The following is a 23,865-nucleotide window of genomic DNA, read 5'->3' as shown; positions in this document are numbered from 1 at the left end:
GTCCATGAGCACACTGGAGGTTACGCATCCTTCCTCGGTTGTTACTACAGGCCTACTACTGTTAATTCAGATCCCCACTTTTCCATATTTGCGCACACCCTGAAATGTGAGCCTCAGCCTATAACATCTTCAGCAGCCCCCGTCCAGGCGTGTTTAAATTAAGGAAGAGACGCTTGAGATTGATTGATGTGCGCTTTAACCATCGACTGGCTAATCCCAATGAATGACAAACGGTTAAGCCAATTGCTGTAAAGGCGATTTATATTCCCATAGTATCTTTATTTTGGGTAACCATAAAAAAACACTCATGACACGGTGAGGGACGACCTACCAGGCGTAAAGCTAATAAAATCATCTGTGGCGATAATCCGCTCTCAAATTGGCCTCAATCGGGAACTGAGAAAATCTACTCACAGGCTTTCTTTTTCTCACACACGCGTATATATATATATACACACACACACACACACACACACACACACACGCGTCCACTCCACGGCCAACATTTTTAGACTGCTATGTCGTGACCGGAGCGATGCAAATGTCACACGATTTATTGGATACTGTCAGTCTCCGCCACGAAAACGTCAATGTTTTGATGGCGTTTGGATGAAATTCGCTGTGTTGCCCGGCCGCTGCTGTGTGGAAGGAGGGTCGGTAGAGAGCCGAGGCTTCGTCGGGCTCGCTTCAGCACCTGGACAGCTCCTTCCGCAGGGTTCCCCACTGCGCTCGCCGGGGAAACCCTCGGCTGAGGAGCGGATCTGAATCTAGAGCAGCACACGCAACCCCTTAAAACCCCTACCAACCAGGAGGATATTGCACTTAAAGGCTCGTTATTTGATCAGTCTGAATAACACTTATGATCACAATATGATCTTGCCGGGTGACGATGCTTCTTGCATTTGAGCTTCAGCCCCTCTTTGGTTTTGCACTGATATCCAAGCAGCGCAAGTGGGAGCAGCGGAAGCAGCAGAAGCAGCAGTGGTGCTCGTCCAATGCAAACGTGCTAAGGATAGCTGCAGCCTACACACACTGCGAGCCTGCTGCTGCTTCACTTACTCTGATCACCACCGAGGGAGACATTACTATCAGCAAGGGGGCAGCAAGAGGCTCGATTACCCGTCAACAATGTAAATCTCACACAGGTAGGTGCTTTGATGCAAATAAATAATTCATTTATGTACAGCGAGGAGCTCAGAGTAGTTGTGTGCAGAACTGCCATTTAGTTGGAATCTGATACCAGCAAGTAAATCAGTTCAATTTGTAATCACAGATGCATGGATTTATTCCTCTAATGGCAGGAATTGAAAATGCATGAACCCAGTTCTGTTTGCAGAGTGTTTAAATGTTTGATCACTGTTAAATGTGATTAAAAGTTTACATTTACAAAAGTTCTCTTATCTTTGGGGTCACAATAGTATTTTGGGGACTACGTGGAGTATAGTCAATCTAGTATTGTCGACGTCTTACATTTTCAATGAATACAACTTTTTGAGCTGAAAGGGTTGGGGTTTCTGTTAGTCTGACATTTACCTTTGTAACTTACCATGCCCTCAAACAGGTTCCTCATGGCATGTCAAGCGTGTGATGAAAGCAATGAGATCCACCAATTTTAACATATTTTTCATCACCAGATAAAATAAACACATTATAGGATGCAGTTGAAAGAAGGAGCTTCACACCAGTGTTCCTTAAATGACTGTATTGAATGTGCCTTATATCAGAAGGTGGTACACATTATTGTAACATTGTAACATTGTTACAATATCTGTCAGGGAATTTTACAGTTTTGATTGATATTGAAATGCTGCAGATAACAGGCCTATAACTAACTTTCTGCATCTCCGGCCACTGTGGCACTGAATTTAAAGTTGCCAGCCACCCAGATTATTATTAGTCCTGTAACATTAGTCAATCTTGCTTTGTTTGTTGCATCACTGTGCAATATGTTTTTAAATATGTTATTCACTTGCGATAATGACCGTGTTCTTCCCAGGTTCAACATGAGAGCAGCAACTATCAGGTGAAAAGGTGAACTGCAGTACTAAACAGCCAGAACTGTGTGGAAACCTTGTGACAACAATCTCCACATCTCTCCTCTATCCATCAGCCAGCATCATGGCAAATGCTGAGTGAGTATAGTCCATTTATTTCTTGTCTTCCTCACTCTCCTCATATTCCAAACCAGTGTTTCTTTTATTTCCCTATGTATGGCAAAAAAAATAAAAATGGGTTTAAAGTGTAACCTATAAAAATGTATGGTTAAATGTCAGAAATGCAGAACTGTGAATAGGGAGTGTCTGTAGGACATAGACCACATTCTTATGGATTCTATCGTCTTCCTTTCACATTACACTTTTTCCAGTATCCCTCTTTTTTTCTGATCTCCACCTGGGAAACAGGTTTCGGTGCCTCCCTTTTTTTATTATTTTTTTTTTTTTTACAATAATGACCTTTATTCACACAGACATTGCTACCGTTGAGGGGTCTGACCCTCTCTTAATACATCCGTGGTCTTATCCTGGTCACTCTGAATGCTGAACACAGATGCAAACTGAGATGCAGAAACACACCTGCACAACGCTGATTACAAAGCGTCCATTCTGCAGCCGTAAACACGTGTCATGCTAATCCTCTCTGTGGAACAATATATAGTATATTGATTAAGATTAAACATTTTTCCAAAAACTCCTCTCCACCTCCAGTTTTCTCCCAGCTTTCCATTTTTAAACTGTGCTCTCCAAGTGCGTAGTGAGAACAGCTGATGCATTACAGAGGGACCGTGCTGTAGCCTGTGTGCATGTTTGTTAGTTTGTGTGTGTGTGTGTGTGAAGAGTAAGAGGTAAGGGAGAACACTGGAAAATCATTATTCTCTGTTAAGTCATGATTCTGCTGGTGTAGCATGACTCTCTAATGTGTCTCTTCTTAACTAGCTGCATTTATTCTCTTGACCTAGATGAATAGCCCTAAATCATTGCTCCATTTGTGCTTTTATAAGAGAACCAGTTCTGCTCATGTTCCCATACAGAGCTAAGCTCAGCAGATATCAGTAGCAATGTCATATCATGCTGTGTTTAAGGTAAAATGCATCCTAAAACAGATTACTATAGCTCACAGTCACTTTCCACAGTCCACCAGAAAGAAGCTTTCACTCATGAAGACTGATGATCATGTCCTTAAGATACAGTACAAAAACAAAACAATCTAAAATGAGAAACAAACTTTGGTTTTAATTCCTCTTTTCATTATTCATCCATATGTGCAAAAGTATTTTAACCTTGGTGTTTATAGTAAAGTAGCACTGGATGTACAGTATAAACATAATTTATACTTGGTGATTATTAGGGAAACAGACCTTTATTTCATACAAACTAGTGCTTGATTGTATACAAAGAGTCTGACATATTCTCAGCTTCATATTAGCAATTTATATATATATATATATATATATATATATATATTTTTTTTTTTTTTTTTGTTGTTGATATATTTAGATTTAAAAGTAGATAATGTATCAGTGCTCTGTAAAATCGGTCTTGGATCCTTTATTGAAGTAAAAGTACCAGTATAACAGTGTAAAAAATACTAAGTAAAAGTACTTAAAATCCTAATTAGGCAATAGTACAGAAGGATTATCAGCAACATGTACTTAAAGTATCAAAAATAAAAGTACTGGTTTGGCAGAAAAATGGCCTGTGATTGATTTATTCTTTTCTATGATATTATTAGATTGTTAATACTGAAGCATCAATGTGTAAGCAGTATTTTACTGTTGTTGCTGTTTGAGGGGGAGCTATGGTTTTTATTACATTATTTACTGGTGTGTAAAAGGGTCACAAATTACATCTGAAGGGTCATGAGATGTTAATGGGTTTGGAAAGAAGAAAACAGTTCTGCTACAAAAAGTTGTATTTATTATTTGGACTTTTCTGTAATATTTGCCTTATTGTAAAATATTGGACAATTAGACCTCCTTGGGGCTTAATATTTCTGTCTAAAATGTAGGGAAGTAGACAGTAGCAGAAAATGGAAATACTCATGTAAAGTACTTCAAAATCTTTGAAATTTGTGACTGGCTTAAGAAAATCTAATCTCAAGAGTCTAACTTCATGAGATTAATTTATATAGTAAATTGCATTTTAGGGTGGATTTCCCTTTAAGACTCTAAAGGGTCCTCGGCACTGGTCAGGACCATTCGTCTTTCACCCTTCATTCACCCTGTTGTTTATTCAATGCCAGTGGGAGGGTGAAGAGGTTGGATGTTGGTTCAGAGGGTGAGAGTTGACAAGCAGATGGTGTCTTTCTACCTGTTGGGAGAAATGCTGCCTACGAGTGTCCCCCTAGTCTGCCTAATTGTCTCTTTTCATAAGTACACTGACATAACGTATGCCGTTTATTAGCAATGGATAATAACAAATGTAAGTTAGGAAATCTTTATGATGAGCATTAGGGCTGATATGTTTTTAAAAAGAACACTGGCTTTTAAAACATTAAGCCTGAGTAAGTGTCAGTCAGTATCTGTCAGTCAGCATATCAAATTAAAGGGACACTACACCGATTTTACACGTTAAGTTCATAGTAAAATAGAGCTCGACAGTCACCATTCAATTGCTCCATTGTATATAAAGAGTTTTAACCAGCCAGCCACGAGATGAATCCTGACCATAAAACATTTGATTCGGCGCAAAAAAAACATTTTGAAAATGGCAAAAAAGGCAAAGGTACAAGGGAAGGCAAGGCAGCTTTATTTGTATAGCACATTTCAGCAACAGGGCAATTCAAAGTGCTTTACATAAAACATTAACGAGCAGTTAAAAACGATAAAACAAAAATTAAAAACAGATAAAAGACGAGAATAAAATTTACAGTGCCGTATAAGAACAAGTTAACCGAGTCCAACTCGGGCATCCCAGGGGACTTATGTTTTCTGTTGCAACTCAGGTTCCAAACCTGGCCTCCGAGAGGACTTTACCAGTTCCAAACTGGGCCTTCTTGCCACCCATCTTGGTGTGGAAAAAGTACTTTAAAATATAGTCGGCACTATAAGTCTTAGTTTCTTTCTTGGAAAAACCTTCGCAAAAACCCTTTCGGTTCGAAATTCACACTTTTTGTTATTAGTGGTCTTATTTCAACCGTCTATCCCTTTTATATTCGTAAAAGGTTGTTTCTTATTAAACCCACACAATGCAATCTGGAATAATGATGACAAAAATGTAGTCGCAAAAATGAAAAACAGATAGAATGCGAAAATAAGAGATACAAGACTGTGTACATAAACGATCATAGACTTCAGTGGTAGCAGCTTGCTAGCCGTTCACAGGAGCAGTAAACATTTCCATGGTAATAGCGAGCTCCACCAATTGGAGACGTCGCTGTTATGCTTAGGATTGTGGGTAGTGGAGTACTTCTCCATGACATCGCAAATAAAACATGTTGTTCTTAAAACAAGGTTGATTTCATTCGACTTGTGGCTTCTACAGGGGCATACACCTTCGTTTCACAATCTTGTAGCTTGTGGTAAGTCTACCTCGGATGGTTTAAACATTATGGCTAATAATCAAAATAAAATATAAATAAATGGGATTTTCACTCTCGGAACCACACTGTTGAGATATGGGTGTATAATTTTACATCTTTTGCAGTCTTTGCTCACTATGTGTTATGAAAGACTCAGCAACTTCAACATACCTTTATCTCTGATGACATTTGGAGCCATCCTTGCCTGACCGTTTTTTTTCGACAAGTGAACACCTATATCATTAGAGCTTCCTCAGTATATCATCATTACATTGTCATTTTCAAACTAATCAGTGTTATCTGCGGGAAAAGTCTCCCTCCAGTAAATTGTTCCTGGAAATGCCATTATAATTCTAATTATTCACTCAGTCTTTACTGAATTGTACATTCAAAATTCAATAAGATAACGACTGTTGTTACAAATTCTGCATAATGCCCAAGATGCAGCAGGCAATACCTCAAATACAGACGTACAGAATATACTTTGTGTCTCCTATGTTTAAAATACAGTGCAGAAGAAACAAATCAGTCAGTTAAGTCAGTTTCACAAGTCCACAGAAATCTGTCTTTTCACTCATTAAGTCTTTCAAGATCCGTATTCCCTTAAGTGTCTGTAGAAATTAAAATAATCTATTATTGGAAACTGACACAGTGTAAAAAGGTCCACGAACTTCTCCATTATGAAGATGACTTATGTACATGTGCTGTCTTAGTCCTGGCCCAGGAGGATCTCTGTGTCTCCTGTGTCTTATACAGCTTGTATCTGTAAAGGTCAGATAAGAGACTGGTCACACCAGGGCTAACAGTCCATTGTGCAGTCCACCAATTCATCATAGTTTAATCTGTAATATTATTAATGAGCTAATGTCCCTGGCAGAATTCATTAATATCCACTGGCATGAAATTACAAAAGTTTCTCTGGAAGTTGAATTGGGTGTTCTAAGAAATTACCTGAAGCAGTAATGGCAGGTGTTTTGTCCTACAACGTGAACACTGTGCCATATGTCAAGTTGTGTTTTCCAAGCTATTACCTTGAAAAGACCGTTGAATTGACTAAGGTGTATACATATTAACCAAAATACAAGTGGTACGAAAGGTGAGGTGAAGTATTTTTTTCTGCTGGTATCACTGTTTTAGCATGTTTTAATCTAGATGCCAGTAAAGCCCCGTGGGTAAAAGCTGACAGTCTTTCTTTTGCGTCGTCTTCGTCATTTGGTGTGAAATCTATATTACGTTGTATGTGAGTCAGCAACAAAGACAACGTTACTCACTGTCTGTACTTTCTCAGCAGCAAGAAAAAGACACTTCCTAAGTTTATGGTGCTACAACAAACATGCAAGTGTGAAATGTCTATATGCCGTACATTTAGGCATTGAGTCTGACTATAAGTCAGAAGTTGTGAAATTGTTTGCAGTGTTTGCTGTTACACCACCAGTGTACATACTCCTATGCGATGAGTGCATAACACTAATACACAATGATGTCCAGCTTCTCCAAAGTTCTCCACAGCAGCTGGTGGGAGCAGAGAACATCTGTTTTGTGTCTCCATGTTGTGGCCAAGTTTTGGGTGTGTTTAAGATCCTCAGGCGTTGTAGTCAGACAGCCTAATCTAAGGTGTGTGTGTTGATCTTGTAGTCCACTTAGGCCTTGGACAGAGTGGAGAGTGGTTCAGGATAAAATGTGCCTGGATGGAAATACATTTTCTTTACTCCCACAGAAAGTGTATTTTTTTTAAAACTGCCATTGTGCTTCTCAATGGGAGGTGATAAGCATCTATGTTTGATGTAATGGAATGTGGGTATAATGGCTTATAGGTTTCATTTTCTTGATATATTGTACATATTTACACTACTTATATGTTAAAATATGAAAGCAGGTTTTTTTTCCCACATATTTCCATTCCATGGTACTTTTTTTTTTAATTATACTAGACTGTATGCTGCCTGACATAGAAATATATACCACCTACTATAATGTACACTGTATCACTGTTAATAGGACTACTATGAAATGGATCTCATTCAGTGAATAGTAGATCTTATTTCATAATGCAGAGTGCAGATGGAATTTAGAGCAGTTTTCAATAAAAGTTTAAACAGGATATTAACAGGAGTTTACTTTGAAGCACTTTGAAGCCTAATTGATATTAGAATGTCCATACATGTTTTGTTAGGATTTTTTTTTTCTGTAGTTAGGCTTCAAAAGATTTATTTATTTATTTATGCCTTTATTTATACCTGTATATGTTTGCCGATATTAGAGAGATGGCCCCTAAACAAGACTAAGAGTCTACAGCCAGGCTAGGTACTTATGCTAACATTTGCTAATAAGCAAACACAGCCATTTCTTTTCTGTTCCAAAGGGCTGCTTGCAAGTCTGTCTTATTGCATAGGGGTCCCAAGGGTCATGAGCGAGACACCTCTAGTTGTCGGAGGCAGAACATTCTTCTGCGCCACTGGCTTCCAGTTACTTACATGACCTTCTGTTTTGGTCAGTGAAGTCCCTTGAGCAACTTTTGTCACATAATGACCTTTCCTACCTGGCCCACAACTCTACAGTCCACAATGTACTTTTATCTGCCAGCCCCAGGGAATCCTGCTCCCCTGAATATCACTTCTTTCCTGTGGGTGCTTTACTGCAGTTGCAGTCTTTTTAGTCTTTCCATAAAATAATGCTTTTGAGAATTTTGCAATTGCCACTTTCCCGTTAGATAAGAACTACTCAGAAAGGTCAGTATTTGTATTTAAGACAGCAAAAATGTTGTATTTATACTTAGAAACAGAGGCGGGTTTGTCCTTTGGGTTTTTTTCATTGACATTGTTTGGATTTTAGTGCATTAAAGTCATTGCCATGTATATTATATTAATGAATTATAACAAAATTATTACAACACCTGTATGCTGAACAGCACCTTTTAGGTGCTGTTAAATTCATACTATACTTTTCATAATATTCATTTTTGTTTATTTAGTCTCTTTTGGGTATAATTTATAGGGAGCTATGATGTACAGCCCACTTTGTAAATGAGTCTGCATTTTCCATGCAACATTAATGTAACTTTGACACAAAAAAAGCAAGTTTAAGTCTGCGAGTGGGGTAGCAAAACATTCATTCATTCAATATGTCAGAATGCATGCCTAACCCTATTGCTCCACATAAAAACTTTGCCGAACATTGTACAAATCTATGGGCTGGGTCAGCAGCTTTTCCTGATATCTCAACTGGCAGTGCACCAGGGAACGTTACTGTAAGCTGTGAGCCGGAGGGGTCTGGACAGCTTGTGTCTGTCATGAGTGGTTATGTGTACGGTACTGATTGTTTGGGAAGAGAGACAAACCTGCTGCTGTGCTGTAGATGAGAGGTGGTATAGATGAGATGTTGTGTGTAGGAGAAGTATGGAGAGGACAACATCTATCAGGCCAACCTGCTGTGGCATAATACTGCACATCCACAGTCTCAGAGTGGGAATTAAGTCTTTGCCAAGTAAAATAAGCAGAGATATTTGTCATAGAGGCACATTGACAACTTCCACAGTACAACAGCATACTAGTCCATCCTGACACACATTACTGTAGTTGGATACACAATGACACATTGCATGCCCTTCGGTTGGTAATTTTATAGTGCAGAACTAAGTCAGTAATAGTAATGTTGCACTGAAAGCCACCAACTGTAAGTTTTTATTAAACATAATGGTATAATGGCATACATATGGTATGCTTGAAAGATTAAATAACTACAGTAGGGGGATGTTGCTTCTACTAAATAGTGTGTGCAAATTTATTTTTACTTGTAATTTAAAGCCCCTGGAAACTAAATCCTATGTAATTATTCATACCCTAAATATTTAGAATTAAATAACACAGTTTAAGTTTTGAAAAACATAAGCAGGCAACCGCACAACTGTCATCACATTCTGATTTAAATGTTGCAAAATCCTCATTGGTCCTCAGAAATACATGGCCACTGAGCCCAGCCCACCTTAAACCAGCCAGAAGATCACAGACAAAACACAAAATACACAAATCTCTCAGTTGAAATAAACAGAACTTTTCCAATGATTTTATATTTATGTAGGACTACATCGCTCATAGTAGTAGAAGGATTGAGTTAATAGGTTTTCAGGGCCTTCAAAGGAACATATTGAGTGCCAAATTCTTGAGTCAATTGTAAAGCCTGCCTCAGAACGGCCACTTCCTACATCACAGACATTCTTACCTCTTGACAACTTGTTTTATAGGAGAATATAAAGCTAACTGACTCTAAAGTCCTCTTTTAAGTTTATTTTAAGACAGGCTTCCTTAAACTTACATTTACAGATTTAATTTCCTGCTGTGTTATTCTCTCATTCTGTTCATTATTTCATTGTATTTGTATGCATGTATGCTTTGTACCTGTCCATTACTGAAATCATTACATTTTCTGAAAAGACAAGAAAAGGCTGCTGTCTACAGAAAAAAAAGTGATATTCTTCTTCACTCATATAAAACATATTGCATTGTACACGAGTCAACAGCATTACAGCCTCTGGTGACTGTATTTTGACTATATAGAGTATGTATTTTCAAAGAAATGTACGACCCTCTTGCCAAGGAAAACAATCCTATCAAATTAGGATGAGGGCAGCAACTCTTGAGACTAGACTGCAATAACACTTCATGTTGAAAACAAAGGGTTTTTATTAATGAAAAACAAATAACACTGCTGTTGTATGCTATACATGCAGAGATGATAGACTACGCTTGGGAACTGCTACCACCTCTACTTTTTGAAGAAGCTTTCACCCTTAACTTTCATCATATGAAGAATCTTCAGTCTGTGAAGTATTCTGGCAGTTATTTTGTAATTATATGTCATAATTTTCCTTTGTGTTGCTATAGCTTTCTTTCAACCTTCTTCAAGCACGTCTACCCATTTTTTTTTTAGACGGCTTGGGAGAACAAGTCAGCTCTCTTATTCAGCTGTGGTTTACTGGCTATAGAGCTGACTGGCAACATTAAAGAAAGGTACTAGGCACTACCTTCTCAAAAGTGAGAAAATAAGACTATTTCACCTTGAATGATAAATAGATGAGCCAGGCCATTTTGTACAGGAATTTTGCCGAATTTCCATTGGGACAGAGAGTGTGTACAGCTTAAGGTCTCTGCAGCCAATGGGCACATGCTTATTTACCTGAAACAGGTAAAGAATACACCTGCTTACAATGGCTGTGACTCATTCATTTGGTTGTTGTGTTCAGTGGTTTTGTTGTGGTAACATAACTACAGCTGGTGCCTTTTTCCTTATATTCATGCTCTGTTGGTGTTCATTTGTTTACTTGTTGGGTTTAAAAAAAGGACGACGTGACGTAGCAAGGAGGGAGATCGGTCAGTTTAACATTAATAAATATGGATCACAATGCTAATTTTGACACTGGAGAAGTTGAACATTTGTATTCATATTCATATGATAGACCTTACAATTATGAGCCTGCTAGGTGTCCAAGAGACCTGGAGCAGCTGAGAATCAGGAGAAGTAACGGCCTTCGGAGAGAAACTGAGTTGTGGTGTGAGGAGAACCAGTGGAGAACTGGACAGGTATCTTGGTAAGTGACTGGCATTAGCTTAGGGAGATGAAAAGACAGTTCCCTACCAAACCTTTTGTTTGATAGGTGCTTGTGTGGGAAATGCCAGCACATGGCCTCAGCTGTGGAGAGTATGTGCTGTAAGGAGGTGGATGCAGGGGTTGCAAATTCATGTTTCAAAATGTCCTGGTAGCAGCTATAATGCGTAAGCTGACTGAAGATGTGCTTAGACCAAACACCACTCCCCATTCATTTCAATGAAAAACAGGGCAAGACATATTTGCTTCCAGTTGCCTTGTTCACGCTGCACATAGTTCAATATTTAACCTGCACCTTCACAGTGCTGTTGCTCAAAAACTTAGCATGGTCTTTTAAGGACTTGTTTCCTAGTGTAGTCACTCATATTTAAGTTATGTGTATGGCTCAGTTAGAAGCTGCTTGGTGCCTTGGATTAAAGTGAAAGAAATGTTGATATCTAATATTATTTCCGTATGTATTTGGCTGGTTACTTCCTTATTTCCTGGTGTTAAATTCATAGAGTCAGAGTTTAGATCAGATCAGCCTTGGTGGCTTTGATGATGTCATCATGATTCCCATAACAGGCTGTCCTGCCAAACACACACACACACACACACACACACACACACACACACACACACACACACACACACACACACACACTCATTCTCAGATATTATGATGCCCTCCAACAGCTCAGGTCACTCCAGATTGCATCAAAGGCCCTTTAGCGTTGACATTATCACTGTATATTTTAATAAACCGTGCTTGTGTTGTTGGATAGGGTCACTGTGTGTGTGTGTGTGTGTGTGTGTGTGTGTGTGTGGGGTTTGGGGTTTTGCATATCTATCTGTCCTGTCCTGTCTGTTTACCTGTATGTCCTTTCCTTAAGGTATTCCTCTCTGTCAGATTCATGTCTCTCCTCTCAATGTTTTAGGTCACTCAGTGTTGTTTGTCATGGCCATCTGAAGATGACTGTGGGAGGAGGAAGAAAAAGAACTCAGAAACGCAAAATGGAAAAAGTGTATACGTGTATGGCAAATGGCTGCTGAATATACCCTTTGTTGTTCTCTCTGCACACAACCATTTATATAATCACTTCAGTTTTTCTTTGAGTTTTATGAGTACCTAAGACATGAGATAAATAGAGAATGACCTATCATGCTTAAAAGTTAACTTTAGATTTTGATATTTATATCTGTGAGAAAATGGAGGCACCTTCTCCTCTCTTTTACCACCTCGTTTTCCTTTTTATCACGTCTTATCACCCTTACATTTCCACTCTCTTTTTCCCTATGTCTATCTGTAGTCAACTTTCTTTCCTCTCTCTCTCCCCTTACCATTTTCTCCCTATTTACCTTTGTTTTTCTTCACTCTCTATGTATGACCTCCTCGTTTCACTGTCAGTCCTCCTCCTGAACCTTTGTGCTCCTCTTCCCCCCTTGTCTTTCCCTTGCGCCTCTTTCTACTTCCAACCCAGTCTCTCAGGTCCATTTCTTTTTTTATCCATCTTCTCTTCTTTTATTGTTCATAGCTCCTTTCTTTATTTATTGCCCACCCCTGTCCTTGCAAGCACTGATATCCAACCCCATTTTCTCCCAGTCCTCCTCCAGTTTCCCCTCCCCATTCACCCATTTCCTGACTTCCTTTGACGTTGGTGGGGATCCACTCAGCTGACAAAAGGAGAGGCGATGACGTCATAGCAGACATGTTACACCAGCATCTGCTCTGGTCTAAAAATACACACCACAGGGCACACACAGTCAGTCGCAGCTGCACTCAGCATTTGTTTCCACCTCTACGCTCTACTGAGATGGCCCAGCTTTTACACAACTGGGGCTTGTGGGCACTCTGGGTTATATGCTGCTGGCCCACAACTGAGCAGCCTTGATGTGTTTAGATAAAGACTCTAGGTGGATAAGGGTGTAGGGTGGAGGTTTGCTGGTATGAACACAGAGGAATGTTGGTATATGTATTAGATTAACATCCAACCTGTCATTTACTGTATAACATTTGATCCATGTACATGTTATCTATATGTTTTACCTCAGACAAATGGGTATCACTAAATTGAAATTTGTTTTAAAAATCATTTACTTTAATTATGTGAAAGAGTTTCTGCTATTATAATCAAACTACCCTACTTTATGTGAAGGATAATGTAGAATTGAGGTTACCTGCTGATAGCGCCTGCGTCCCAGTCGAGACGGTTAACTTTACCGCTGATGAGCACAACTCTCCGGCGGGAAGCATTGGCGGAAGCCCAGTGAGTAAGCTAACTATGGAGCTGACTAACGCTCTGTTTGCACCATTGCCATTAGTGCTGTTAGCGATCCCCGTTTTCTCCACCCTCTCTCTCCCTATGTGATCCGCTGATTAGCGGTACATGTATAAGCTCTGTATGAGCACAAATGTTTTATTCAAAAACGATTTTATTGATTTAAAGTGGTCCTCCAGAGTCTTTGATAAGTTCTCCATCCATGGCAACGGTCTGTTATACAGAAATAACGGACTGTACAATGTCATGATTGACCAATCAGAATCAAGTATTTAACAATGTTGTGTAATAAAGCTGGAAAACTTTAGCTTGCTAGCTAACATCACTGTAGCTGAGGATGACCTGCCACAACCAAGTAGCTTAATTAGCTTAGTTGTGTAGTAGCATAACTTGGAGAGATAACATTACTCATTAACATTACACACTTCAAATAGCCTAATACTGGTGTGGCATTTAAATAATTAAAAAATGATGAGCATAATAGAAACATTGTAAAAAAAAATCTAACAGTGATCTGTAGAGTTGTTTACTTCAATAATCTGTTATCATTACAACATTGTCTTCAATGCTGTCACATTCTTCTTTTTGTATGTGTTGTGTGAATAAGGCTTGTTTACTACAACTGCAACACACGCTCTCCCCCCAGTAATCACTGTCTTAGAGCAAGGCACTGTACCTGCAGCTTCTCTGATCCTCAACAGTGGAAGATTGTGTGAGTGCTCAGTTGCTCCCTAGTGCTGAGTGGGTGTTGGAGTGTAACCCTCTTTGACCCTGCATTTACTCCCTGAGGCCATCACTGTTAATAAGAACGTGTTCTTAGTGAAGTTGCTGGGCTGAAAAAAATGTTTTTTTTATCTGCACTGCTTTTGTGCTCATACGTATGCATAACAAAACGCTGTCCTTTTTCTTCCGCTCTGATATCTAGGCTATATCTGCTACTTTTATGGTAATTGATTAATGCCATTTCACTGTGTTTTTTAAATTTAAAGTATTTAAGTGTTTACCTGAACAAATATGGCTTATTCAAGGCTACCAGAGAATGACACTAATCTGGCATTTTTCTTTCTGACATGGCATCCACCCCCTAAATGTTTCCAGTCTAGCATCAATTCTATATTAATTTTACTGGTGTGATTGAATAGTTCTGCTCACATCTCAGAAATGTGTCTGTGTGTTTTTTTAAAGTAATGTATGCTTCTATTCTGTCTCCTGCTTGTGCTTGCATGTGTGTGTGTGTTTTGTTTTTCTGTTGCTGGTGTTGGCATGTAACTAGGGAAGTGGAGCAGGCCGGTCTATCGGACTTGGAGATCATCTCCCAGCCAGTGGAGGATGAGAACCAGTACTTGGCTCCTCCAGTGCAGCTGGTGAGTTTTGGCTACAGAGATCTGCCCCTCGCAGCTCTTGACCTCTCGCTGGCTGGCTCGCAGCTCCTCTCCAACGCAGATGAAGATGAAAACCGAGAAGGGTGAGTGAAGCTACTGTTGTGAGCATTGTTCAATATGATAGATACATTTGGTTTATTTGTTTTTAATATGATTTGCCTCTGTGGCAAGTGTGAGTGACAGACGTGATCATTTTTTGGTTTCAAACTGCTTTTTGGGTTAATTCACAGTGACAACAATTTGCTTCTGTGAACATTTTGGCAACAGTGAGGTGTGACACACTGGTGGTACTGTTTTCTACTGTAGGGGACTTTTCTAAAATCAGTTGGAAGTGGCACAAACACACTCACAGTCAGTGTATTTATACCTTATCATGTTATGTTTGTTAGAAAAACTGACCAGATTTTGGTAACTGGTTGGATTTGTACCTTTATAGCACCCCTTCACTTCTCTGCTGGCTTCAGATGATCCCCCATTTTCTCTTTCTTATGTTATTACTGATTTCACATCAGAGTGTATACAAACTACTAAAAATGTCTTCTATAAAAGCTTCAAATTGTTCTCCATCAGCAGCAAATGAATAGCTAGCCTGCCTTTTAAAACAACCTCTTGTCAATGCACATCATAACGTTGGTGCACATACCAGTGATATTACCATATCAGAATACCCTTCTCTACAAAAAAATGAATGATGTGATTTAAACAAATATCGTGAAGTGGGATGATTGGCAGAGTTTGTGTTTTTCAGTCAGTTTCTCAGTCAACCTGTTACAAACCATAACAGATGTGAGTGAAGAAGTGTTTTTTTGTTTGTATGCATTTTGTTTGCTGCAGTCATTTCTTTTCTGCTCTTGATACTAGCAGCTGCCAGGGGTTTTTCCTTTTTACACATGTTACAGTTAAATTCTAGAGAGAGAGAGAGAGAGAGAGAGAGAGAGAGAGATCCGCTCAAATTAACCTTACCATTTTGTTTGTATATTTAAAAAAAAAGTATAAAATAGAGTTAAAGTAAAAGAGTATTGTGACATTACTCTTACACCTGCATTCTGGCATGAATCTTAAAAAACCTTAGACAAGGTGAAATGCAAATTAATTTAAAATGCATAATAACTGCAGCATCACCAGATTCAAAATGTCACACAAATGAAAATGTGTGTTGAATTTTGTGGAAAAATGGTATACACTTATGTCAAGGAGAGTTGTTGGGGGTAAGTACTTACATGCATAATGTGAAAAATGATTCAGAGTAAAAAAGGTTGCTGAAACCAATTAGTATTCAGAGCTGGTCAGCTTCACCCTGAGGTGATTACATTGGCCAAAACATCAGACTTAAGAGCCAGTGACAGCAGTGGTAAGCCACTCAATCTTACTGGTCCTATCTAAACATACAGCTCTAGTGTCTTGAAGACCTGATTGATGCAAAGCAAATTTTACTGATCTTCCCATTGTCAGCAGTGTGATATTATATGATGTATAGCAAATCTGCACTGAAAACATACTGAAGAAATATTGGCGATTTGCTGTCGTGTTGTGGTGTATTGCTGTGTGGCAATTTGGTGTTGTGTTGTGTGATTTGCTGTCCTGTTGCACTTCAGGGCCACCATAGCTTGGATACTAAATATTTTTTTAACAGAAAGTCTGTGTTACAATTTTGTGATGTGACACATTGCACATTTTAGCTACGATTCCACATCACACTTATGCTACTGTAATTCAGTTTGTCAGACTGTTTATCAAGAAAGCTAAACATATCTGAATATACTGACTAGAATAGACTGTCAACCTTTTGCTCAACATATTATCGTAGTTGCTGTCTAGTGATACAATATGTCAGTATGGTAGGATATTTTCACATTTAACAGACTTACACTTATTTATAGTTTTACCCAAAAGCCCTTGTTTGTGCACGCATGCATACACCCACACACACACACACACACACACACACACACACACACACACACACACACACACACACACACACACACACACACACACACACACACACACGCACACACGCCCCATCACATTTGGTTAAATGCCTTATACTGTATGTAGTATGCATGATTATCATCCATCATGTATTAAGTCTCCCTCCCAAAGTCCTTGACTTGACTGTTGCTCAGTATTACGTCCATTAATCATTAAGTGACAACCTCTGGGTTGTCCAGCGTCCATAACTTAACTGAGATCAATTCATCATTTTAGACTAAATATCCCCCCTCCTCCCCCTGCCTGCTGACAATATGGGCCTTTATTGCAAGTGACATTTTGCAGCGCAGAGCCGATAATATCACACTCTTAAGTCTTTTGTACAGTCTAACTATACATGCTGTCACGTTGAATTATTTTATTGGGTCTCACATGGGTGATCAAAAGCAGGCTGTTTAGGTTGTACTACAACACTTCCAGTTGTTTGATGTCATTAATGTTGTACTATGTATGAAATCATTCACTTACACATTGCCACAGACTATTCTTGACTGATTTGTAAGTGTGTTTTCTATTATTTGTATTTAACCAAACATCATTACTTGGCTCTCACTTTTTGTTTTGACGATTCTTAGTTTTAGTTTTCCTCTTGCTGGAAATTCTGTTTGGATTTCTGATCTTAGCCTTCACTGCACCAAGAGAATATTGGACTCAAGGCTTACTCAATTAGGTCCTGTAAACGTCCAGTTCAAGAAAGAAAGCAATAAAAATGAATTATATGGATAAAAAAGAGAAAATACTGTAACGCCATTTTAGTCAAAGGCATGTTAAATGTCTGACCTGCTGATCGTGGGCGTGGTCCTTTGCTTTTTCCGCTTTAACACGATTGTGTGAAATGCTGGTACAGAGCATATGTATATGAGGTCACATCACAGCTGTCCTTTTGATTAGTCACAACATTAACAGATTTTTTTTCCCCTGTGCAAAACCTGCTCACTGTCCAGTCATTCTATTCTGTCCAGCAACTCTGACTCAAACCTGGCTCTTAGCTCAAGCTCTCAATAGGATGCACATAAACACCATAAGCTGTAGTACAGGACCCAACACACGCCAAATCCATACACACTACCTCATCCAAGTACTCCGTTTGACACCAAATCAGGTCTCACTCCATTGGTTCCCTTCAGTTAGCCTTCAGTCATGGTCAGAAACAGATGGATTTCACAGACGCAACGTCAACAGTAGGCGGTGCCGACACTCACACTGTGCTTGAATCAGAGCCAGTACAGCCATTATGTGTCCTATTTCATATTAGGGTCAGTGATAGCATGTATTTCCATCCATATGCATAATGGATAGACGTGCGTATGTTTACTGTGATTGTCCTCGCTGTCTTGGGCTGGTGTTGTTAGGAAACATACAGTGATGAATTATGCATGCAGCATTTGCTATTGTAGGTCAACTTGTGAAATACCTGTAAGGCTGCTTAAGCTTAGAATTGACCAATAACTGGGTCACGAGCATGCTGTTGTTGAGTAATCACAAAACGAGACTACCAATATGTTCAAATGAGCTTGGGTCCGGGGGCAAGAGATTTAAGTTCTTCCTTCTGGTCCCGAGGCTAAAAAACAGTAAGAACCCCTGCTGTAAGAAGCTCTAACAACAGATTTACCAGCCAATGCGGTGAAGGTTATTTTACCAGGGAGCCCAATTTACTGAAACTGTGCTTAGTGTGATGGGGTCACTATTTCATATTCAAGTCATTAGTGCAAAATGTCTGCCTGTAAAAATGCTGCCAGTGGGAGTTGTAAAAGTCATCATTCTTTCGTTTAGTTTTAATGAAATTCCATTTAAATGCTCCAGGCATGAGCTCCAGTAATGTGTGTGTTACATCTCCAGTATACCTTAAAACGCTATACTAATCTTTCACATTAATCACTTATACTGTATCTCTTGCTTTGTGATAATAGAGGTGAAATATTAAGTTGTTTATGGGTCTTGCATCACATCAGGTGTTTTTGCCAACCTGTGAGATTTTTAGACAGAATACAGGGAAGCAATGGGAATCAGCACTGAAAAACTGAGGACGTGTGAAGAAAAGAGGCCTCCTCTGACATTAAGGCCACGTCATTAGAATCAGTGAGATGTAGCGAGAGAGCGCCTCACTGAATGTGTCAGTCAGTCTAACGCCCTCCAGGACCCAATTCTATTTTATTCTGTGGATTTCAGCACCACTGGGCTTTTGGTGATTACGCCCGTGCCTCCGTCTCCTCATTACTGCATCGATCTACCTCTCAAACAGACAGCGGCCATTAGCCTCCTTAAATGACATTCACAAGCACCATGCCCGTGCACCATCATCATGTTTAACACCGGTCTCCTGCAGCAATGCACGGCTTTCTTAAATCAGCGCTTTGACATTTGGTACCTGTGATTTGACTTTGTTGGGTCATGATAGTATGTAAGCATCACTAGGCCCATTTCTGTGTTTGCTTTCAGAATGCAGATAGAAAAAAGCTAGAGTGCATCTAGCAGAGAAAACTCACCTTACTCACCTTAGGGAAATGGGCCAGAGGAAATGAACCTTTTTTTATGGGCGTGTGGAATGATGAAGTGAAGTTTAAGGAATGCAAGACAGCAGCAGTGGGACAGCAATCCACAGACATCAAAATGAAAATATATGTGGGAGAAAAATCTGTTAGCTGCTCCACTGACTCTACCTGAGAAAGTGGATTGCCCCACCACCACCGCCACACCTCAACCCCACTCCTCCCAGCTTGCATTAGCTGGCTCATTGGCTTCCTGAGATAGTGAAGGAGCGTCATGAAGAAAGCTGTGCATGGGAAATGTTAAGGAATGCTCTGTAGTGATGTTTGGCAAAAAGAGAGCGCACGCTCCTGAAAGTGAAAATGTCACAACCACGGTAAAGGTGTTTCATCAACATGGGGATGACTCATTGGATGAGGTGTGGTAGTTATTCTCTCTGGCAGTGTGGGAATGTCTCAGTGTCAGCAAAACTTTTCTCATCTACTCATTCCAGAAAGAAAGTGGGTGTAAATGAAAAATATGCAATCTAAACAGATATCTCTTCTGTTGTACTGTTTTAAATGTTTACATCTAAATGAATGCACCAGCGTGTAGTGTATTTCAAAGTTATTGAACTAATCAGTTTCGTTGACGAGTCCCTGACAATGAAACTGCAGGAAGAAAAAGAAAATCACACATTTACATGTTGGGAGTAAGAGACAACCTTCAAGCTGTTGGTTTCTCACAGGTTTACAGATAAGATTACATTATGTCATTTAGCTGACGCTTTTATCCAAAGCAACTTACAGTTGCTACATATGTCAGAGGCTGCACGCCTCTGGAGCAACTATGGGTTAAGTGTCTTACTCAGGGATACATTGGTTGATGTATCGCAGTGGGAATTGAACCCAGATCTCCCACACCAAAGGAATGTGTCATATCCACTGCGCCATCACCACCTATGTTGAACGAACACAGCTTTGTGTTATTATGGTTTGTCTACTGTATGTAGACAAATGTAGCAGGAAGCAAGCGGAGGGGATTAATCAAGAGAAAAGGCTCCTGTGTCAAGCTGCCACTGTGTGATGAAGCACCTACTGTCAGCCATGTTTGCATATCATAGCCTGTAGCATTGTGAAGGTGGAGCTGACCTTACTGCTATCTCTCGTATAGTGCGCTGCCCTCACTTCACATGACGGCAAAGCAGTCACTCACACACAAACCCTCCTCTATCACACATATTTGTGCATGCATGAACAGAAACAGCACATAGAGTATTTATACATGGAGAGAGAGAGAGAGAGAGAGAGGGGAAGAACAATGCCAGGCCTGAAAAGCTTTCTCACTGCACTACATAGTGGATGTTAATCTAATCCTCTGTAATCATGGTTCACTTCATATTCCAGTTTATACTGCACTGTCACATCTCATTAGGAACAATAGTGTTCCTTCATTGATGCTTCTGCACATTTAGATAGGCTCTTCTTTCTCTCTTTCGCCACCTTTTTACATATTTCTTTATTCCTCATGGTTTTTTCTCTTGCTTCTCCTATTCACTGCATTTCTTACTCTTTTCTTTTTACACTCACTGTCTCATCTTTTTACATCCTTTTCTGTCCTTGATTTCACACAAAGTATGCCTTCCCATACTGAATACCAATCTGCGCTGTAACTAAACTAAATTGTCAAGAAGCAGCCATTATCACTGTAAATCATACTGCACACACTTGTCAGCTCATCACACTGACCATCACTACGAGCGGCACCTTCGGGAGCCTTCAGGAGCCTCTCAGTTCACAGTCCTCTGGTTAGGGTGAAGGTTGAAGATTTCCAACACCCGTTTACAGTATTGTTGCCTAACACAGTGTTCCTATCAGGAGAGACGTGGGCGACATTGTGGGAGGTGGTTTTTCTAGCTAGCATCAGGGGGCAGTTGCAGTGTTAGCAGTTTTGGCATCATGGTAAGTGGAGTGTAGTTATTAATAGAGTTGGGCCCATCCATCTTCCTGTCTAGGAAAAATGCTAGGAGGACGAAGGTGGCGTGGGCTTGTGTTCAGCACTTTCATGGCCGCCCACTCTCCTCCAAGCTGCTTTTGTTTGTTTGCTCACTTTTTTAGGTTGAAGGGTTCTTTTGGTGCATTTCTGCTTGTATCTGTGTAGGCTGCTGCTGGTGTGTGACTTTGTCGGGGAAAAAATGCAGAGTGTAACAAAGAATGTCAGGGAGGGAGATTTGAAGGGCCTGGACCTCATCTGTGGCTTGCATCTATGGTTTAAACTGGCAGTTAAATATTCACTAGTGACCAATCAATCACTCTATCTAAAGCCAATATCATGTAAAATACTATTTTTCAGCAAGGCACCTGAAACGCCACAATTTTCTGCAATACCTGCTCAATGGCTGGAAATATATTGCTGCCAATGTGGTATGATACACACATAAAAAGGTATACAGAAGGTCACAGTGTAGAGTATGATGTATGCCAATGTGATAAGGGATAAGGGGAACTACCTGGGCTTATTGTTGACTGAGAAAAAGGGATAACACCTGTCACCTGGATAAAAGCCTGCAGTGTAGAAATATCTTAAGATTCAAGCTCACCAGATCACCCCAACCCTCCCCCGATTTTGTTTCAAGTGCACACCTGAGCAGTGGAATGATGTCACCTCCCATCCCAGTGATGGGTGTGTGGCTGCCAGACGCAGAGACAGAAGCATATGTTGCTGATACGGCTGTTCCAAATGTGCAAGGAGTCCAGGGTTAGGTACCAACACCAGATGGTTCATCTAAATCTGTAGTGAGCAAGGGGGGGAAAGAGGAAAAACAAGTGCTCCTACCCTCTGCCACCCACCAGCTTAAGGCTATACTGGCCCATTTGCAAGTTTCCCCCTATCCCTTTAACACTGTATCTCTATCAGTAAGCAAAACCAAAACAGATTTGTGCAACCATTTACTGTTGGTCCCTTTACTGTGCTTTTACTTTAAATGCTGCAACTTTGTAAAAGGAGGGGGAAAAAAGAAATAATAATAAGAAATAATGCATTCTCTGAAGGATCTTACCTGGTCGAGCCAATTTGGCCTGATTTAATTAGAGAGCACAGGAAGTTGTCTGAGACAGCAACCGGGGAGTGACCGGCCTCCCTGTTATCTCCCAGGCTTCTTAATTCCTCTGCCACAGGGATGGCTGCCAGAGCACAAGTCACTTAGTGGAGTTCTTTACTTCGTTGTAAGATGGTACATTACAGGCAGTCATAAGCTGTACATATTGGTAGTAGTTTCTGAAATAAACCCAATTAAATTTTACATTAACATCACAGCTCTTATATCTAACGTTACTATTATCTCTTAACAAGGAGTAAGTAATTAATCACTTATTATCGACTACTGAAATTACATGTACAATTATCATACTGTGTAAGTGAAAATACGCATCCTCTCCTGTACAATGATAAACAATGATTTAAAAAAAAAACTATCACTCATTAGCTACAAACATGCATGATTAGCATTACTTTAGCAACAAGTAAAGCTTTCTGTCCATCAGGAAACTCCGTAAATCACAGTCGAGGCAGAGCAGCTGGAGTACATCAGAGATAAAACCAGAAAACGTTTTCTACATAAAATATGATAGTTTCACCAAAATCAGTGGTAGTGCCGTAAAACGTTGCACACTTCTCCTGGGAGATCGTTCCTGCTCGCCAAAGTTACATAGTGCGAGAACAGGTGTTCTGGGTGCGCAGTGGGAATGACAGCAGGCATTATTCTCCCTATTACAAGTCAGTGTAGCATCAAAATGATTTTGAAGCTGTTTTTTTAAGGTGAAATAGTTACTCAATGTTGCTTTAAGTTTCACCATTATTAATTGCTCTGTACATTAGCCATTATGTTCAATATTTAGACAAATATATGGTAGTTGTATACCCAAATCAACAACAACAAAACTATTAAAGTTAATATTCACAGGCATGAGAAGTGTGACATTGCTTTTCTAGCTAATAAGGGAGAGGGATCGAGTGCTGGAGCAAAAACCTATTAGTGAAGACCAGCTTGATTGAGTTGCAAGTAGATCTGTTTTTCTTCATCCTCTTATTTGTGGTGCTCAAAGTAGCTAAAATGATAATAACAATAATTATAATCCACCAACATGGTTTACACCTTGTTATTAAACAGACCATGTTAATTTAGCTCTGTTCACTTAAAGGTGCAGTAGGTAAGCCTTATAAAACTAACTTTCTGTCATATTTGCTGAAACTGACCCTATGTTCGAGTAGAACTACATGAAGCTGGTAATTTAAAAAAAAGATCTGGCACCACCTACAGCCTGTAGTGCGATTTGCAAAAATCCACCGCTCCCTGTTCAGATGCACCAATCAGGGCCAGGGGGGGTGTCTAACTGCGTGTCAATCACTGCTCATGCACACGCATTCATTCTCCCTTGTGGGGGGAGGGGCATAGGAGACCTTTGGCTAAGTCCTGGATCTTCGCTATCCTACCTACAGCACCTTTAAAAGTATTTTAACCTCTGGTTTTGAAAGCACCATGCCTCATTAGTCTATCTTGTTCACTAAATCAAAATACTGTTTTGTTTTGTTTGCTGCATCTTAAATGAGCTTCACAATGGCTTCTCTTTCCGATCAATTCACTTCTGTCA

The 23,865-nt window shown here is 39.8% G+C and overlaps 1 protein-coding gene across 1 annotated transcript in view; it reads left to right on the top strand.

Annotated features, from left to right (window-relative positions):
• The first annotated feature begins 248 nt into the window (after window positions 1–248).
• The window catches only part of LOC116060614 (transmembrane protein 266-like), a 47,062-nt gene continuing 23,445 nt past the window's right edge, over window positions 249–23,865 (top strand). Inside the window, exons 1-3 of the mRNA XM_031314281.2 lie at window positions 249–1,145; window positions 1,997–2,132; window positions 14,650–14,841. Of these exons, the coding sequence (XP_031170141.1) occupies window positions 2,119–2,132; window positions 14,650–14,841 (206 nt within the window). The 5' untranslated portion in view covers window positions 249–1,145; window positions 1,997–2,118. The remainder of the gene's footprint in view (window positions 1,146–1,996; window positions 2,133–14,649; window positions 14,842–23,865) is intronic.

The sequence above is a fragment of the Sander lucioperca genome, chromosome 3 (genome assembly GCF_008315115.2).
Source record: "Sander lucioperca isolate FBNREF2018 chromosome 3, SLUC_FBN_1.2, whole genome shotgun sequence".
NCBI classification, from domain to species: domain Eukaryota; kingdom Metazoa; phylum Chordata; class Actinopteri; order Perciformes; family Percidae; genus Sander; species Sander lucioperca.
The sequence above is the reverse complement of the archived record's forward strand: the minus strand, read 5'-3'. Positions and strand labels throughout refer to the sequence as shown.